This window comes from Xenopus laevis, chromosome 7L (genome assembly GCF_017654675.1).
Source record: "Xenopus laevis strain J_2021 chromosome 7L, Xenopus_laevis_v10.1, whole genome shotgun sequence".
NCBI classification, from domain to species: Eukaryota; Metazoa; Chordata; class Amphibia; order Anura; family Pipidae; genus Xenopus; species Xenopus laevis.
Window position 1 is genome coordinate 37,635,518 of NC_054383.1, and position 20,061 is coordinate 37,655,578.

At 38.3% G+C, this 20,061-nt stretch overlaps 1 protein-coding gene across 3 annotated transcripts in view; it reads right to left on the reverse strand.

Moving 5' to 3' along the window:
- Positions 1-20,061, reverse strand: part of marchf8.L (membrane associated ring-CH-type finger 8 L homeolog) — a 140,926-nt gene that overhangs the window by 57,327 nt on the left and 63,538 nt on the right. For all 3 annotated transcript variants that reach the window (XM_018224582.2, XM_041568547.1, XM_041568549.1), the window contains one exon: positions 18,090-18,256. In XM_018224582.2, coding sequence (XP_018080071.1) covers positions 18,090-18,182 — 93 coding nt within the window. In that variant the 5' untranslated portion in view covers positions 18,183-18,256. The remainder of the gene's footprint in view (positions 1-18,089; positions 18,257-20,061) is intronic.

Below are 20,061 nucleotides of genomic sequence, written 5' to 3' on the forward strand. Positions count from 1 at the left end.
ATCCCTTAAAGGGATGTTCACCTTTAAGTTCACTTTTAGTATATTATAGAATGGCCAATTCTAAGCAACTTTTCAATTGGTCTTTATTACTTATTTTTTTTATATTTTTTTAATTTTTTGCCTTCTTCTCCTGACACTTTCCAGCTTTCAATTGGGGGTCACTGACCCCGTCTAAAAACAAATGCTCTGTAAGGCTACAAGTAAATTGTTATTGCCAATTTTAATTACTGATCTTTCTATATAGGCCTCTCCTATTCATATTCCAGTCTCTTATTCAGATTAATGCACGAATGCTAGGGTAATTTGGACCCTAGCAATCAGATTGCAAATTGCAACACAGAGAGCTGCTAAATACAAAGCTAAATAAATAAAATCATGAATGATATAAAATTAAAACCAGTTGCATATTGTCCCAGAATATCTCGCACATCATACTAAAAGTTCATTTAAAGGTGAACAACCCCTTTAAATGTAGGGGCAACTCTATGTTGCCATGTACTGAGCGATAGAGCAAATCTAAAAAGCAGTAAAAAAAAGAATGTCTAAAATCACTGGCCAACCAAAAACTAGATGGGGTGACAAAAAGCACAAGATTTGGTCACTGAGCAACAACCAACCACTTGTAGTTACTTTTATTTTCTATATAGCATTAATATTAGTATCACTGAATACTCCCCCAGTTTCCTGGCAACAGTGGCAATACAGGGTGTAAGTTACATTACAGCAAACTATTACATGTTATACGTGATGATTATGGCAGACGTGAAAAAAATTTCAGGGACGAGGAACCCATTTTTCTTTTCTAATTTGCAAAAACCCAAAATGATGTTCTCTAGAACACAGATTGTTGCACTGCTCAGTTAAAGTGTTGTTACATGGTACAAACATCGTCAATGTATTGCAACACTAAAGGCCTTTACCCATGGTTACCCAACCCGCATGTTGTCCATGACTAAGTTTAATAAAAACCTTTTTGGTTAGCTTTTTTTCCCTACAATAGAGCTTTTCACATTTTCCTTATTTCATATGAATGATACATTAGTATCATTTCATTCCAATCAAAGGAAGTCTGTCACTTAATTCCGTTCAGAGTCACATCACGATTGTTAATGAGAATGAGGAGAATGAGTATTCATTCGTTTAATAATAGGAATCATGTCAGCATCACTACAAATGTCTCAGGGTCAGAGTAATAAAACATGGAGCTTATAAAATTCTGAAGGCTACTCAGCAGTTGGATATTTTCCCTATTTGTCAAAACATTCCTCAACATGTTTAAAGAGATACGTCATGATTTCAATGAGGCAGGTTTCTATACTATATTACTAGATTTGCCTTGCATACTAATTTTTTTTTAGTTGTAATAAGGGAGAGTGGGCAGCCATCTCTGTTCATTATGCATGAGAAAATCAAAAAAAAGCCAGCATAGCTTTCTGACAAGTCTTTACGTTTATTAAATTTTTATCTCCCTTGCCAATACCATGGGGCTTTTCCACCAATGTTTCTGTTTCATTCTCACATCTACCACTAGGTGGAACATGCATATATTTTCAGTAGTGCAGATTAGTTCTGCAGCGGGTCGGATTACCCGCAAAAAAAGCGGGCACCCTGTGGAATGAGGGTGCACATGAAGATTTTCATGTGTGGGTATATATGCGGGTCTGCAGGTTCCGGGTCTCATCCAAATTTTATTATCTTATGTAATATTGTCTATATTTTACACCATTTAAAGGTCTACAAAACTTGTTTCTGTCCCTGCTCACTTTTGATGACGTTACTTCTGGTTTGCAGCACCATCACTTCCTGTTTGATGGTTGTTGGTGGGTTGCGGGTCGGGTTGCGGATAAGGCAGTTGCGGGTCACAATGGGTAAATATGCGGGTTGCAGTTTGGGTCGCGGGTTAGGGCCCAGGTCTTAGAAATTGGTTCCGTGCAGGACTGTAGTGCAGATGATATCTAAGATAAATTTGACCTGCAGAATACTGAAACCTGCTGCAGCCTCCAGTTAACCTGCTGGAAGAATGAGGGGGATGTTTGAGGTGTCAGGACCCATTACTCTGTATAATGTATTTCGGACTAAAGTTCCTACTGCTTCTCACTGTATAATGTATTTAGGAAGCGGCCGTATTGTTTTTGGACGTCACTGTATCATTATATGGTCTTTACTGTAGAAGGTTATTCGGTGTCTAAAGCAAAGGCATATTTGGAATTTTTTGACGGTGGGTTTTAGGAGGCAGAGAGTGCAATTTTGAGCACAGTCTTAATGTTTTGTTTTTTTTTTTTACCCCAGAATTCTAACATAGTAATTACCAGGGGAAAAGTGCCTAATGCAATTGTAGGCAAGGCACTTTGACACAAATCAGAAGAAATTGTGCTAAAAAATCAGGCTATCGTTATATCTGGCATTTTATATGGCATGTGAACGATGTGTGCTCCTGATTTTCTTTTTTGGTGCAAATGTGCTGCGGTAATTGACCGCTGTGGGAACTCTGGTGCTACAGACTCTGGTTCCGAGGTGGTTGTAGTAGCACTAATAGGTGCAACTGCACTTGATTTAAAACAGGAGGCAGGAAGGGACTGAGGTTGATGAGTTCAATTATTAGGGATGCACCGAATCCACTTTTTTGGATTCGGCCGAACCCCCGAATCCTTCGTGAAAGATTCGGCCGAATACCGAACCAAATCCGAACCCTAATTTGCATATGCAAATTAGGGGTGGGAAGGGGAAAACATTTTCTACTTCCTTGTTTTCTGACAAAAAGTCATACAATTTCCCTCCCGCCCCTAATTTGCATATGCAAATTAGGATTCGGATTCGGTTCGGCTGGGCAGAAGGATTCGGCCGAATCCGAATCCTGCTGAAAAAGGCGAATCCTGGCCGAATCCCGAATCGAATCCTGGATTCGGTGCATCCCTATCAATTATAGTGAAGTGCAAGGAGCTCCTTCTGACACAAATATAGAAGGTCCCAAGTGATCCCAAACAAGTACTAACCTGAAATCATCAACAAACAAATTATCTTAGCAATAAATTAACTTTTCAGGTTTTAATTGCACATTTTGTTCTATAAATTATGTATATATTCATTCTCTGCAGCGCCAAAATGGAATTGTAAGACGATTCAAATTTAGAGTTAGAACAGAACTTTGAATTTGATAATGTAACATTTAGGGGCCGATTCATCAAGAGTCGAATATCGAGGGTTAATAAACCCTCGATATTCGACTAGGAACTAAAATCCTTCGACTTCGAATATCGAAGTCGAACGATTTAGCACAGATAGTACGATCGTACGATCGAAGGATTATTCCTTCGATCGAACGATTAAATCCTTCTAATCGAACGATTCGAAGGATTTAAATCCAACGATCGAAGGAATATCCTTCGATCAAAAAAACTTAGGAAAGCCTATGGGGACCTTCCCCATAGGCTAACATTGACTTCGGTAGCTTTTAGCTGCCGAACTAGGGGGTCGAATTTTTTTTTAAAGAGACAGTACTTCGACTATCGAATGGTCGAATAGTCGAACGATTTTTACTTCGAATCCTTCGATAGTCGTAGTCGAAGTAGCCCATTCGATGGTCGAAGTAGCCCAAAAAAACTTCAAAATTCGAAGCTTTTTACCTTCGAATCCTTCACTCGAAGTTAATGAATCGGCCCCATAGTATATCATCTTGTTCCCTGCGTAGAAGTTATTGATAATACTGGTGCTATCAAAATTCTCTCTCTATTGGGGGTCAATTAGTGATCATCTTCAACGGTGAGTGTTGTTTTCCAACTACTTCTGAAACGTAAGACTAGCCAATCAAAGTCTAGTTAGCTTACACTATGAACAAACGCCACAGGGAAACTGCTAAATATTTCAAGACTTTGCACACAGCCTTTGTCTGTATTTCAGGGCTGAAAGCATTCAGAAACATTAAGGAGTTTATTAGTGAACAGAAGAATACACTATAGGAATCTTTGTGACGTGCTACAGAAAAGATGGAATAGAACAGCTAATAGAATATTATACATTGTTAGTGTACCAACAGTGCTCAGAAATTCTCCCCCCCTAAATGTGCTAAATAGTGTGGCTAGGGTCAGCAAAGTAACACCGGTGCAATCTGATCAGGGCTGGCCTATAGAGTGTTTATGCAGTATAGCAATGCACATTCACATTCCTTCCCAGTTTTATGCTCATATGAATGTTTAACGGGGTTGCTCACCTTTACATTCAATTTTAGTATGATGTAGAGAGTGATATTCTTATTATTATTTGTGGTTTTTGGGTTACTTAGTTGTTTATTCAGCAGTTCTCCAGCATTTCTGATTCTAGCGCCCCTAGGACAGAGGGTTCTGCGACTGCTCCATGTTCCAGCAACAGTCCCCCCCACTGCGCGTGTGCACACAAGCAGGTTTCGGCTGGAGCTCTGGGTATTAGGCATGCACGAGATTTAAAGAGCCCCTAAAATCTTCCTAACCTAGGACCAGGTCTTTGTGGCCTTTCCACAAATATGGGCCTGCTCTAGAGTCCAATTGGAAGAACCCATGCCCGACCCAGACCCACTGAACCCTAACCTCATCCTCACCTGCCACCCAACATTTCCCCCTACCCAGAGCCACTACCCAACCCTATAAGATATACCCTTCCGACCTGGGACCAGCAAATCCGAAAGTCGGGGGTCCCCAAACTTTTTTTTACCCATGAGCCACATGCGATTGTAAAAAAGAGTTCGAGAGCAACACAAGCAAGTAAAAAGTTCCAAGAGGTGCCAAATAAGGGCTGTGATTGGCTACTTGATAGCCCCAATGTGGACTGGCAGTCTACAGGACGCTCTCTTTGGCAGTACATCTTGTTTTTATGCAACCAAAACTTGCCTTCAAGCCAAGAATTCAAAAACAAGCAGCTGGTTTGGGAGCAACATCCAAGGGGTTGTAGAGCAACATGTTGCTCATGAACCACTGCTTGGGGATCACTGCCGTAAGTGATGTCACTGTAGACCTGAAGTGACATCACTCCAGCACCCATTCATGAGGAAAGGTACCAGAAAAATTGCTTACAATACTAGGGAGGGTGGGAGAGACCAGTCCTGGACATTTGCTGGGTAACCATGCGGGTTAACTGTGGACTACCCACATGGTCAGGGAATCAGGGATTTTCTACCCAGAACCGACCGCTTTGCAGGTATACCGTGGGTACCGGACCAGGTGCAGGACTGTAGCCCTCTCTCCAATTTGCATTTTCACCAATCTGGTTACTAGGGTCTAAATTACCGTAGAAACAATGCATTGATTATACTGGAATATGAATTGGAGAGGCCCTGAATAGAAAGTGGAGCAATAAATAGTAGCAATAACAATACATTTATAGCCTTACAGAGCATTTGTTTTTTAGATGGGGTAAGTGACCCCCACCATTAGAAAGCTGGAAAGAGTCCGAAAAAGAATGCAAATAATGCAAAAACTATATGAAAAATTGCTTAAAATAAGCCATTCTATAATATACTAAAAGTTAACTTAAAGGTGAACCACCCATTTATTGATGATGGCGTCATGTACATCCTAGATCAGGACTGTCCACCTGGAGTCTTAAGGGCCCATTAATGCCACAAAGGTTTTAAATGCCCTACCAATCAACAAGAGAGTTCCATCAACCTCTTCATTGGATATGGCCTGTGAGCTTCTGGGTTAAGCACAAGATTGAACATCAATATACAAAAAGCTGGACAGAACTGTGTTTGGATTGTCCCCTGGCTGACACACAGGGAGAAGTGACAGGTCGACCTCCACTTGAGCATTTTTGTGCGGCGTTGTGCTTGTCACTACTCCATGCATGTCAGCCAAGGAATTTTCCAGTAACAACAGCATATAATGTGTCAGAAGGACAAGGGCGTTTAGTCTTTTGCTATTTTCCTCTGGATGGCAGTGTATGAAAAAAACACCCCATGTGCCATTAAAAAATGACTTTAGTAGCAGTCAAAGTGTATCTGAAAGAATCAGATTGATTGACATCATTAAAATGTCCTTTAAAATAATGAATAGAGGGATTACCTTATGAGACTTGATCTATGTGAAGATCTTCAGTGATACGTTAATACGTACCAGTAAATTTATGATCATAAACAATGTTAACTTATTTAAAGAGATTATTTGTCCTTGATAACAGAAACACAAAAGTATTCTAACAGATGTGTCCTAGATTTGTAGACACTATCTAGATAAATTGTCCCTAATTTAAAAATCACAAGTCAGCTAAGGATTTATGGATCATTATTTCAAAGTAATAAACAGAAAAAATAACATTAATAAACAGAAAATCGTTGGAAAATAAGATGGCTATGCTTAGATATCCGGTGACTCAGCCAAAGTCCAAATGGTCAGCAACCAGAGAAACAATACTACGTAAGTTCTGCTTGATGTAAGTGTGATCTGTTATGCTCCATCAGTTTCGAATCACGAGCCTACTTCTGAAAGCAGAATCTGTGAGAAGCTGGAGAGTACCTCAGACAACCTAAGAAAAGAATTCAACTATAAGACACTGGTTACTTTTATTAAAGGGATACCGTCTGAAAGCACATGACCAGGCAAAATGAACTGAGATGGCTGCCTACAATATTACAACTGAAAAAAATACACTTATTGGTTCGGGAATTAAAATTTATATGGTAGAGTGAATTATTTGCAGTGTAAACAGTGTAGTTTAGAAATAAAAATGACACCGTATAAATCATGACAGAATTCCTGTAAGTATATAAACATTTATTGGCTCTGACACTCTTAAACTTCTGGCTTTTGCCAAGTGATTTGGATGGATCGATCTGTGGGATGTGGCTACATAGCTTTGTTCCTAGACCCCTCATTTAGCTGCCTGAGGGGTTATTTGTTGTGTTTCATAAAGTTGATGCAGAGTACATGGAGACAGATGAGAATGCTCACACTTTTTTGGTTCAAGTCCACCTTAGTCCATAATAATTTAATAGATATAGGTATTGGTATAAATATATTTACACATTGTTGAATCATCCATTGTTCCAAGAATCTAGGACAGCAAATAGTTCATTATCTCAGACGTAACCATTAAGCTGGGTCTTTCATGCAAAAATATGTTCTCTCCCCAAATCAGCCTTTCGAGTGGGCCCAGGGTTGGACTGGGCCAGTGGGACACCAGGAAAGACTTCCTCCAAAGTTGTGCTGTGTGTAGCACAGCAAAATGTTTTGGTAGTACCCGATTTGTGACCACGCCCCCTAAATACAATGTCCATTTTACAAAATTTGGCAAGTTATGGAAAGTCTGAACACATTTCTGGGTTTTAGGGTCATATTTTATGTGTTATCACAGTTTTGCTAACGAAGGTGAATTGCAGTTCTCCCAAGAGACCAGCTTATCTTAAATAGTTAAAACTGTATCTTCATTTATCTTAAATAGTTACAAATGTTTCAAAGTGAAGGTGCTGCGTATTCTGGTCTCTCTGACAAAACGCTTCTTATTTAATTATGTTTTAGAAACATTGTATCTTTTTTCTGGTCGCCAGTAGAGGAGATCAAAGAGAAAGTCGGGACATTTAAGTAAGAAACCCGGGACTGCAGGCCGAGCATTCAAAATCATGACTGTCCTGCAAAAACCAGGACAGTAGGGAGGTATGATATTTATAAGCCACTGAAATTCGGTTGTTTTAATAAATAATGTAAATGATGTTATGCTACCATTTAACATCAATACTGATTTATACAAATCTTTGAAAATGCTGTCATAATATAATAAAATAGGGCTGGCATATAAAAGGAGTGTTACAAATCCTGCATAGATTTTTGTAAAAATTGATATTGAACAGATTTTTTACTTATATGTATTTCTGGTCTTTTGAATATTTCACAAGGAATCATACCAGATTTGTATAAAAAATGTTCTCATACTTTCACAAAACCTATCCTTGGCATGTAACCACCCAGCAATCTCACCGCTGCATTCAACTGACCAACTTGGCAACAGAAACTGTTCAAGAGGATGACTCATTATTAAAATATTTTTGCACAATCGGGTGAATGTATGGATAATCAATGCTAAATGCCAACAGCTGCCAACAAGGAGATACAAATATAGGCAGTCTATAATACTGGTTCCATAATAAAAAAATACAATTATTTTATTCTTGTACAGGTCTTCCATATCAGATTAATCAGCAACACACAATATTACCAAATTACTCCAGTCACCAGTCTATCCATCATCTTATTCTGAATCCCAAGGTAATAATATGAAGATGGTCCTCCCATCTTCCTGCGGATAAAGCAGTTGAGGGTTGGAGTCGGTAGTGGATCAAAGTTAAAATATGAGGCTTGCGGGCTGCGGGTTTGTGTCCTGGTCTCATAAATTGGTTCTGCACAGGACTCTACCACAGACCTTAGCCCAAAACCATGGAAAAAAAACCCCAGGTCAATATTTATCCTCCACCAACCATAGGCATTAAACATTCAGGAAGGTAAATATAATTCATAATTCTAGAGAATGCATATTCATTGGTCTATAGTCCAATGGCAGTGACCTTTAATACGCCAGCCATGAGGATGGGGATGCTAAACGTAAGTAAAACTCAAGCTTCTGCTGAACAATTCCTGTTCTGATGCTGCTACAAGAGACATTTAGTGAATGCTCTAGCAGCAGGTGTGAGATTTTAAAAGAGGTTGTCTATACAGTTTGTCTGGATACCCTGGCCTACTTCAAAGCTGTTCAGTTTAGAAAAGGGTTAATAACTGGGGTAGGGTTGCCCACCTGGGGCATAAATCTTTTGAGTGCCATGCCATCATCTTCTTTCTTCTCCCCTCATTGCTGAGAACCTTGGTTATGCGTATGCACAGTAAAACTTCAACTTTTCGCGCTGAAATGACAGTTTTACTCTGTTGTGCACACCAGACCTGGGCCAGTCGCTAGGGGTCCCTAGGACAGAAGTCAAGAAGATGCATTTTCCAGCTAAGAGCATCTGACTGAGGTAAGCAATTACAATTATTGGGGGTGCCTTACAAACTGTTCCTCCCCAAAAATAATATCTTCAAAATATTTCTTAGGTTTTCAACCAATTTGCATGCACGCTCTAATGTTCTATTTTTCAGAGTAACTTGCTGAAGCAGTTGCAGCCAAATTCCCATAGTCATACAAAGCCAAATACGCCTACAACGTGGCAGGATGGATTTCAGCCCATGCATTTAAATTGGCACCTAATTCTGTTGGAAATGTATAATAATAAGTTACAAATTTAACAAACAAAGCCTACTCCATCCTTAAATATATAACTGCCCGTTCAGCATGAAGATATGTATTTCTTGGTCTTGTATGTTCTCATGCACACACACACACACCAACACACACTCATTTTCACCCCATCTCCCATGCATTATCTCCTAAATTTCATCTGCCTATTCTAAGCAATTTTTCAGTCTTCATTTTTAATAGCTTCTAAAATGCCAAACCGAAGAGCTGCCAAAGAAAAAGCACAGAAAAAAATCACAAAGAAAATAAAGACCAATTGGCAAATTGTTTCATCATACCAAAAGTTAGCTTTAAGGTGAACTACACCTTTAAACGCTCTCTTCTTTCCCCAGTTATTTTTGCTCGCTCTTTCTTATTTTAAATGCATTTCCATAGTACCTGAACTTTTGGCAGCCAAATGTCAGAGTTTACGAAAAATTTGGAAATCAGTTAATAGCTTAAAGATACAGCCAGAATCATATAAATAATGCATTTGAATTAGCATTATACACAGATCAAAAGTTCAATTGGAAGATAATGTGAACAGGGATACCTGGTAACTGTCTATATTGAAATTCTTTTTTACAATCACTTGGGGTGCCCAACTTTTGGCACCCCAAGTGATTGTGACTTTCCTTCTCCTTTAAGAACCCAATAAATTATGTACAGAAACAAGAACACCCTAGGAATCCTCTGGTAGATCAATCTGTACAACCTTTCGATTGTGTTTATGACTTCTGAAGGTGAAACAGAAGCTTTATTTCTTGATACCTTCTGCTCATATTTTCATACATAACAATGCAGCAATTGTCAAAAATGTAGAAAAGAATACAATTCTTATGGTAATATTCCTAAAATGGGCATTTATATTACACCTGGCTGCAGGAGAATCCTTTTCAAACATCAGTACAACCTGTTTTTAAATGTATTGTTAAAATGTTTCACAGCATTTAAAAGGTTTATTGGGTTTTTTTTTTATCAGAAAACTGGAAGTTGTTTTTGTTGAAGGTTTATATGAAGTCATGAAAATGAGTTCTCTCGAGCATTGTTTAGCTTGCTATCAATTCATAACAGCATTGATTTCGGCCTCTGGAAACAGCGAAATAAAATGAAAGAAAATTCCTTCTTCAAACAGAACCAGCTTCGAATTCCGCATAAGTCTTACAGTAATTGCAAGCTGTGATGTGATACACTGTACTGCCTAAAGTGACTTACCATGCTAGCAAATTTCACAATATTCCATTCCCTTTTCATAAGAGAAGAACTTTCAGAAAACAATAACATGTTAGTATCAGTAATGGAGTGGATGGTCACCTATATAATTTACAATGTTATTTGTGCCTATTCTGTCCCAATAACATATTCCCAACAGTCCTGGTCTTGCAGAACAGTATTGTCGGCTATTGGTAAGACAAAAACACATGGCTTAACTGCATGTGGCACAACAGAAAAAAATAGAATGGTAAAAAAGTCCCAAAATATCAAAGTGTGCACCTTCCTATCTCACTGATAGTTGACATATTGTATGCTGTACAGCACCACTTGTAGTTTCTTATTAATTCTGGTTTAAAGGCACACTGATCTACCCATACTATCTACCTATAATGAAGGTCATAATACGACATAGTCAAAGCAAATAGTTGGTGGCGTTCACAGGGGTGTGACAAGAGGGCCAGATATTTTGATTCAAAATCAAATCTGGAGCAGGGTCTGGTACTCCTCCTCCTTATTGCCCACAAGAACCTATAAGCGCCAGTTTTAATTACTTCATTCAATCTATCTATATCTAAATACTTCTTGTAGGTAAGATTATAAAATAATCACATTACATATTTTTAGGGCACAGACACATGGAGATTGGGGAGATTAGTCGCCCAGCGACAAATCGCCTCTTCTTCAGGTGACTAATCTCCCCACAATGCCTTCCTGCCGGCTACAATATAAATCTCCAGCAGGATGGCACTCAGAGCGATTCATTTTCTGAAGTCGCCCGAAGTTTCTTTGTGAGGCAACTTTGGGTGACTTTGAAAAATGAAGCACTCCAAGTGTCATCCCGCTGGCGATTTCGATTCTAGCCAGCAGGAAGGCAGTTTGGGGAGATTAGTCGCCCGAAGAAGAGCCAATTAGTTGCCGGGCAACTGAGGGCAGAGACAGGCGAGAAGATCCTGGGAGATTTAGTCGCTCATCGACAAATCACCTCTTCTTCGGGCAACTAATCTCCCCGAACTGCCTCCCCGCCAACTAGAATCTAAATAGCCAGCGGGATGGCACTAATGAAGCTTTTTAATCTGAGAGGGCACAGCCTAATACAGATATTTTGGCTCAACTCTCCTTCTTTATGATTGTTTTAAGTTGCAGCTGATGCAAATGGGATCCATTTCCACCCTATGTTGAGAACTGTCGTACAGATATGGTCAATAATCTAAAATTCCAGAAATGACCAAGATAGAAGAAAAATCATAACCTAACTGGCTTTCAGACTGGGCTTTCCTAGTACTTCATGGTGTTCCCTTGAAGGAGACTGAATCAAAGTCCTGGAAATTGTAAGTGCTTGTTACCCTTCTTATTAAGCTTGGTGCTGGTATGGCTTTGAGTCATAGCACCCCACTCCTTCTTTCTGTCAATTATCTGCCAAAATCCATTTTAAAGGTATATAAAGTATTTCAGTAGGCTTATGGAAGGACATTTATGTATAAGAAACATGGACTGTTGAATGGCTAAGTGTGTCTTCTGAGATATATATATAGTCCTGTTAAGCTCCTACAAGTCAGGAGCTCAGCTAGCTTCACAGAAGGACTGCAATGTCTGCTTTCCTCAAAATGCATGTTATCACATAAGTACTTTCCTCTATAAATCTATTTAAATTTAAATCTATGATTCAGATAATCTTTTTAATATGAAAGGAATAATAAGTTATTTTAAAAGCTATCATAATAGCAACATCATGCAACCTTATTCTGATGTAATACAGAGAAAACAGCAAGAGGTAAAGTGCATTTTTATCTGACATGGGGCTAGACATACTGACAGTTTCCCAGCTACCCCCAGTCATGTGACTTGTGCTCTGATAAACTTCAGTCACTCTTTACTGCTGTACTGCAAGTTGGAGAGATATCACCCGCCTCCCTTTCCCACCCAGCAGCTCATCAGCAGAACAATTGGAAGGTAACCAAATAGCAGCTCCTTAACACAAGATAACAGCTCTCTGGTAGATCTAAGAAAAGGACTCAGTAGTAAAATCCAGGTCCCACAGCGACACATTCAGTTACATTGAGTAGGAGAAACAACAGCCTGTCAGAAAGTAGTTCCACCCTGGCTCTTTCTGAAAGCACATGACCAGGCAAAATGACCTGAGACTGCCTACACACCAATATTACAAATAAAAAAAATATACTTGCTGGTTCAAGAATTACATTTTATATTGTAAAGTGAATTATTTGCAGTATAAACAGTGTGATTTAGAAATAAAAACTACATTATAAAAATCATAATAGAATCCCTTTAAGCACAAAAAACTTGAAAAACTCGAATGTAAAACGGCATCTAAAAGCTCATGAGTTCATATAAAAGCCAATGAGATTATAAACTCACAAATTTGCGTTTTGGAGCTTATAAATTTACAAATTCGAGGTATCCAATTTTTTTCCACGATTGCATTCAATCAAGTTTTTTCTATTCAAAATTTTTAATATATAAAAACATTCAAGCTTCTTTAATTGTGCGTTTATTCAAAGTAGAAAAAAACCTCAAAAACCTTGCAAAGTCAATGGGAGAGGCACCTATCTCAATTTAAAGTTTTCGTGTTCTGTGCTGGAATCCAACTTTTTTCTGGATTTTCAGTCAAAAACTTGAAAAATTAGAGCAATTCAGGGAGAAAGTTTAATCAATTTCTTCTACAATCTGATTAAATTGAGTTTTGTTATTAATAAATAAGCTAAAATCGGGCATGGGAGTTTGATCATTGTTTTTTTAAAAAAACCATGAGATTTGGATTTTAGTAAATAACCCCTAAGAAATCATTGGTCATTTTCACAGCATTGGTCTCAGTTTTCCTTCAGAGGAAAGGTTCAATTTGTTTGTTCACACACAATTCCATCCTTAAAGGAGGTGTTTGAACTTCGTCTATGTAATGTTTCGAGAGCATGCAAACTTGTTCAAGTGGCCATAAAAATGCTACTTGTACAAAATACAGTAACCATGACAATTACGGATATGAAATAACTCTTTCAATGGTACCTTCTCGTTCAGTGGTCATCTATATTTTCCTTTGTGATCTGACACAGGGATTCTAATTATTCCAACATAAAAGGCATGCTTTATTCACAACATGCTTCATATATATTGTATGCTTTGTCCTTTTTTTAAAGCTGCATTTGGAAATCTGTCCTGTATCTAAAACCCAGTTTCATTTTTCTCATGATTCACCCTTTTGCACATGATTTTTTTTCTTGTTGGGGTATTAAACAAGCCTACTTCATTAGGACAGCCCTGTTAATGGGTTGGCACTAGGGAAAATTTTAAATCTAATTTCCAGAATGTATCTGCTTCAACCCACCCTAGTAAAAGCAGTATCTTTGCTCATTTCTTCTTGTACTGGTATTGGACCTATTATTCAGAATGTGTCTGGTTAATATCCAGAGTGAATCTGAATGGTTCAACTCAGGCCCAGGGGGAACTTTAGGATCAGGCTCAATTTGATTTAGTATTTATTCAAATCCAAAGAGACTTACTGATTGTGGAAGAGAATCTCCAAATGCAGAATCTCAGACAAATCTCCTCTTTTTCGCGGCAACTAATCTCCCTGATCTGCCTTCCCCTACCTTCCGCCGGCTAAAATGAAAATCGCCTGGGGGCAGACCCTTAGTTTTCCGTAATTGCCTCACAAGGAAACTTTGGGTGACTTCGGAAAATGAAGCGCTCCGTGTGCCTGCCCCCAGGTGATTTACATTTTAGCAGGGGAAGGCAGTTCGGAGAGATTAGTCGCTGCGAAGAAGGGGAGATTTGTCGCCTGGCGACTAATCTTTCCGAATCTGCCTGTGTGGCCAGACCCTTAAATTTCCAGATAAGAGATCTTTCTGTAAGCTTCTTGTAAGCAAGGAACGTCGTTGCAAAGCAAAACCTTTTTGGTTCAATAGATGCGTTGGTGTTGAGGTGGGTAAGAAAAGACGTGCTTTTAAGGCTTTCAAGTTAGCTGGTACAGCCGAAACATTTATAAGGTACAAGGAGGCCAATAAATCATGCAAAGAAGCTATAAGGCAAGCTAAAATTGCTATAGAAAAGGATATTGCAGCAAGCAGTAAAAAAATCCAAAATTATTTTTTAAATATGTCAATAGTAAAAAAATGAAGCAGGAAGGGGTGGGACCCTTACTATCAGAGGGGGGTCAGCTGGTTGATGAAAACAAAATAAAAGCACAGATTCTGAACTCGTATTTTTCATCTGTTTACACAAATGAAGAACCAGTAAGTGAAGGTTTCCTTCTTAACACTCCCAATTCTAGTAATACAACTAATGATGCATGGTTCACACATGAAGAAATTCAAAAGTGACTTGAACATGTTAAGATTAACAAAGGTCCAGGGCCAGATGGTATTCATCCCAGGGTAATTAGCGAGCTTAGCTCTGTGATTGCCAAACCTCTTTACTTAATTTTTCAGGATTCATTGAGATCTGGCATTGTGCCGAGAGACTGGCGAATTGCTAATGTGGTGCCTCTATTCAAAAAAGGATCCCGTTCTCAGCCTCAAAACTATAGGCCAGTTAGTCTGACGTCAGTATTAGGAAAGCTTTTCGAAGGGTTAATAAAGGATAAGATACTGGACTTCATAGCAAATCATAATACTATGAGTTTGTGCCAGCATGGTTTTATGCGTAATAGATCTTGCCAGACTAACTTAATTTCTTTTTACGAGAATGTAAGTAGAGACCTCGATTCTGGGATGGCAGTGGATGCGATTTACTTAGACTTTGCTAAAGCATTTGATACAGTGCCACACAAAAGGTTACTGGTTAAATTAAGGAATGTTGGCCTGGAACATAGTATTTGTACCTGGATAGAGAAGTGGCTAAAAGATAGACTACAAAGAGTGGTGGTAAATGGAACATTTTCTAATTGGACCAGTGTTGTTAGTGGAGTATCGCAGGGCTCTGTACTAGGTCCCTTGCTTTTCAACTTGTTTATTAATGACCTGGAGGTGGGCATTGAAAGTACTGTTTCTATTTTTGCAGATGATACTAAATTGTGCAGAACTATAGGTTCCATGCAGGATGCTGCCACTTTGCAAAGTGATCTGACTAAACTGGAAAACTGGGCAGCAAACTGGAAAATGAGGTTCAATGTTGATAAATGCAAGGTTATGCACTTTGGCAAAAATAATATAAATGCAAGTTATACACTAAATGGCAATGTGTTGGGAGTTTCCTTAAATGAAAAGGATCTAGGGGTCTTTGTAGATAACACGTTGTCTAATTCTGGGCAGTGTCATTCTGTGGCTACTAAAGCAAATAAAGTTCTGTCTTGCATAAAAAAGGGCATTAACTCAAGGGATGAAAACATAATTATGCCTCTTTATAGGTCCCTGGTAAGGCCTCATCTGGAGTATGCAGTTCAGTTTTGGACTCCAGTCCTTAAGAGGGATATAAATGAGCTGGAGAGAGTGCAGAGACGTGCAACTAAATTGGTTAGAGGGACGGAAGACTTAAATTATGAGGGTAGACTGTCAAGGTTGGGGTTGTTTTTCTCTGGAAAAAAGGCGCTTGCGAGGGGACATGATTACACTTTACAAGTACATTAGAGGACATTATAGACAAATGGCAGGGGACCTTTTTACCCATAAAGAGGATCACCGTACCAGAGGCCACCCCTTTAGACTAGAAGAAAAGAACTTTCATTTGAAGCAACGTAGAGGGTTCTTCACAGTCAGGACAGTGAGGTTGTGGAATGCACTGCCGGGTGATGTTGTGATGGCTGATTCAGTTAATGCCTTTAAGAATGGCTTGGATGATTTTTTGGACAGACATAATATTAAAGGCTATTGTGATACTAAACTCTATAGTTAATATAGGTATGGGTATATAGAATTTTAATTAAAAGTAGGGAGGGGTGTGTGTATGGATGCTGGGTTTTCATTTGGAGGGGTTGAACTTGATGGACTTTGTCTTTTTTCAACCCAATTTAACTAACTATGTAACTATGTAACTATGTAATTTATCATCATAATTTATGTCTACTAAAACATTATTTAAACATGATATAAACCCAATAGGATTGTTTTACTTCAAATTACGATTGATTATATTTTAATAAGGATCAAGTATAAGGTACTTTTTTAATATTACAAATAAAAAGATTTTTTTTTTTCATAAAAATGTATTATTTAATTCAATTGGCGTCTATGGGGACAGATCCTATAACTGTATGTGTCTTCAGCTTAAGACTGGAACTGGGGTAGGCAGCAGAGGCACCTTCAACCATCTTGGGAGAAAGAGGAGCAGAACAATTTCTAATCTTATAATGTCCAAATATAATAGACTACCAATAAAGCTCCTCGTGTCTTCACTCCCTTCATGTTCAAGCTGGTCTGTGCCTGGCACTAATTGTAAGCTAGTTCCATGGAGTGCCACCCTTGCTTTGGTGTGTTTAGATTGTTATCAGACATTTTTGCAGAGGTTTCTGAAATGGTCTGGCAAAGCGCACACATAGAATAATCACTTATGCTATTCAGTCAATGAGCTGAATAGCTCTTTGCAAATATTTATTTGCTCAAAACAGAACAGCCATGAAAACAGGTACAACTGGCAAGTATCATATCTGAATGTAGAGCTGGAAATGTGAAATACAGGTATGGGATCCATTATTCAGAAACCTGTTATCCAGAAAGCTCCAAATTATGGAAGGGCTATCTTCCATAGACTCCATTTTATCTAAATAATCCAAATTTTTAAAAATGATTTCCTTTCTTTCTCTGTAATAATAAAACAGTACATCGTACTTGATTCAAACTAAGGTATGATTGAACCTTATTAGAATCAAAACCAGCTTATTGGGTACATTTTTTTAAATGTTTAAATGACCTTCTAATAGACTCCCAAGCATTCTGCACATAAAAGCTTATCAGACTTTATGAAGTGGATATTATCTTGCATTTGAAAATCATATTTATTGTAGTATTATTATACTACAGCAGTATTAGTATTGGTAAGTTAAATGATCTTTTCAGAATATTCATTAAGATGGCATTTTGAAACATGCTTTTAGGTAGAAAATATGAATCTTAGTTTTATGTAATATGTGTATCTGCCAATGGGTAACTGCACATTAACAGTAGATGCTAAAGAATCAGTTGCAAAATAAATATATGTACACAGAAAAAGGAAAGGAAAGGCTTCCAGCACTTCGGGTTGGCCAGTATGGTTGCCACCTTAATTGCTATTTACCAGCCTGGCCTATTAAATACATTATGCTAATAATTATGCTACTATTATTCATAGAGAAGAAAGATACCATACAATTGAGGATGGTAGTTATTTTTACAGAAAAGATGGCAACCTTACTTGCTAGGCATGTTAGCATGAGACATATCTGCCAAATTTGCACATACATGAAGAAAGCTTGTTATTTTCTGATGTCACTGCACATAACTTACAACAGAATGACACAGCTGTTTTGAATGTTTAAAGGCTGAACAAATGCATTGCTTAAAATATTCTGATAATTTGCTTAAATTCATTGAAAAGAAACAATTATTCCTAATAAAACTGGACATATTGCACTTTTGCTCCTTGCTTGGAAGACCTATTTCTTACTATGAATTAAATACATGTTATGGGCGTATTGAGAAAACAATGGGCACAGGTGATCCTACCTGATCTTCTCTTTCCTTCGATTTGTTCTTAGAGATTCTTGAGGAGGGGAAGTCTCGAGGCGGTATGATGGAGATTTGATGCATGTTCAACATCCCAGCCCCCCCACTCAGTCTTTTTTATATGAAATCTTGTTCCCACTTCCCATTTTGAACATTTGTCCTCGTTTCTGAAACAGACAAAAAAAGAAAACCTATAAACTGGCTCTTTTAACAGACAGTGTGCCACCTAAACCAATAGTCAGTGTCTATGCGCAAACATGGGCTTCTAATAAACTAATTCGAATTGGAAAAATAATTGTAATATAATATTTTTATTTCCTGATTATAAAAGGTGGATCAAAATATGCTGTAAAGACAGAAGACTAATAAAAGAGAACAGTTATATAGCTACTGACAACAGTAAAAGACTTAAGTAAGACGTTGACGAGCCTTAGCTTGTGAATGGCACTCCTCACTCCTTACATGTAGGGTTTCCTCCTAACCAGTGTTATTGGGCTACCGGCCATGGCCAAAGTTACCAATTTACTGGCATTATAATTACTGGTACTTTTGTGATTCCCCTTACTTCCCCATAGAGTTAAACTGCCTCAATCTTCATAATAGGCAGCTCTCCACCTACCCCGATCTACCTATTTCTCACCCCTAGTAAGACCATTCCTGCCCAATATATCATTGCCCCACTCATTTTTGTGCTCCACACCAGAGTTGCAAAGATTTGCACCTGAAAATGGTGGAAGCAAAGAAACGGAAAACAAGTATAGTGTGGCCAAAGAGCAAGGCACTTTATGACTTTTTGTTTTTTGTGTCCATTTTAGTAAATTAACCCTTATGTTATAGAAAGACATACTGCAGAAATACATGTGCTAACCACACTTTTGTGAGATTTCACCTTAAATAATCCAAATAGGATTTCTGGTGCAGCATGAAAGTAATATTGCATATCAGTGAAGGCACTCAGATGCTGACTAGAGCTTATTACCTAGAGCAGGGATCCCCAACCTTTAGAACCCGTGAGCAACATTCAGAAGTAAAAGGAGTTGGGGAGCAACACTAGCATGAAAAACGTTCCTGGGGTGCCAAATAGGGGCGGTGATTGGCCATTTGGTAGCCCCTATGTGGATTGTCAACCCACATTGAGACTCTGTTTGGCAGTAGAGCTGGTTTTATACAACCAAAACTTGCCTCCAAGCCTGAAATTCAAAAATAAGCAGCTGCTTTGAGGCCGCTGGGAGCAACATCCAAGGGGTTGGAGAGCAACATGTTGCTCGCGAGCTACTGGTTGGGGATCACTGACCTAGAGTTTATAGGAAAAAAGGGTAAAGTGATATGAGATAAATGTAAATATATAAAAGGAATATGTACAGTTTTTTTTTGTCAAGGTCAGATAATGGATCTGCAGTTCCATCTTCCTCGGATAGTTCTATAGATCACATTCCCACCAACTGAAACATTTATATGCGAGGTGCCATTCTGTTAATATGGCTTGACTGTTCCTCATTCACTCACTGTCACTGAGATAACTTTCCAGTTTCTTATTGCCTACTGACCTTTCTGTTCAGTAGGTTGTCCTTTCAACTGCCATTGATACAGTTACGAGAAATCGTCAAATGCCTTTATTGCGCTATATTATCATTTATTGTTCTGTGTGATTATCATCAGCTTTTCTTATCAATGTCGGGAATTACAAATCAAAGTGTTTGCTGTAAATAGAGGGTGAGTGAGAGCAAGCCATAGTGGTGACGTATGAAAAGGGGTGCTAGACTGATTATCTTCTTTCTCTTTGTCTGCGTGAGATGCACAAAACAATAAACCAGATACTATAAAAGAGGTGGTTCACCTTTAAGTTAACTTTTAGTTATGTTATAGAATGGCAGATTCTAAGCAACTTTTTAATTGGTTGTCATTATTTATTTTGTATAGTTTTTAAAATATTTGCCTTCTTCTTCCAACTCTTTCTAACCTTCAATTGGGC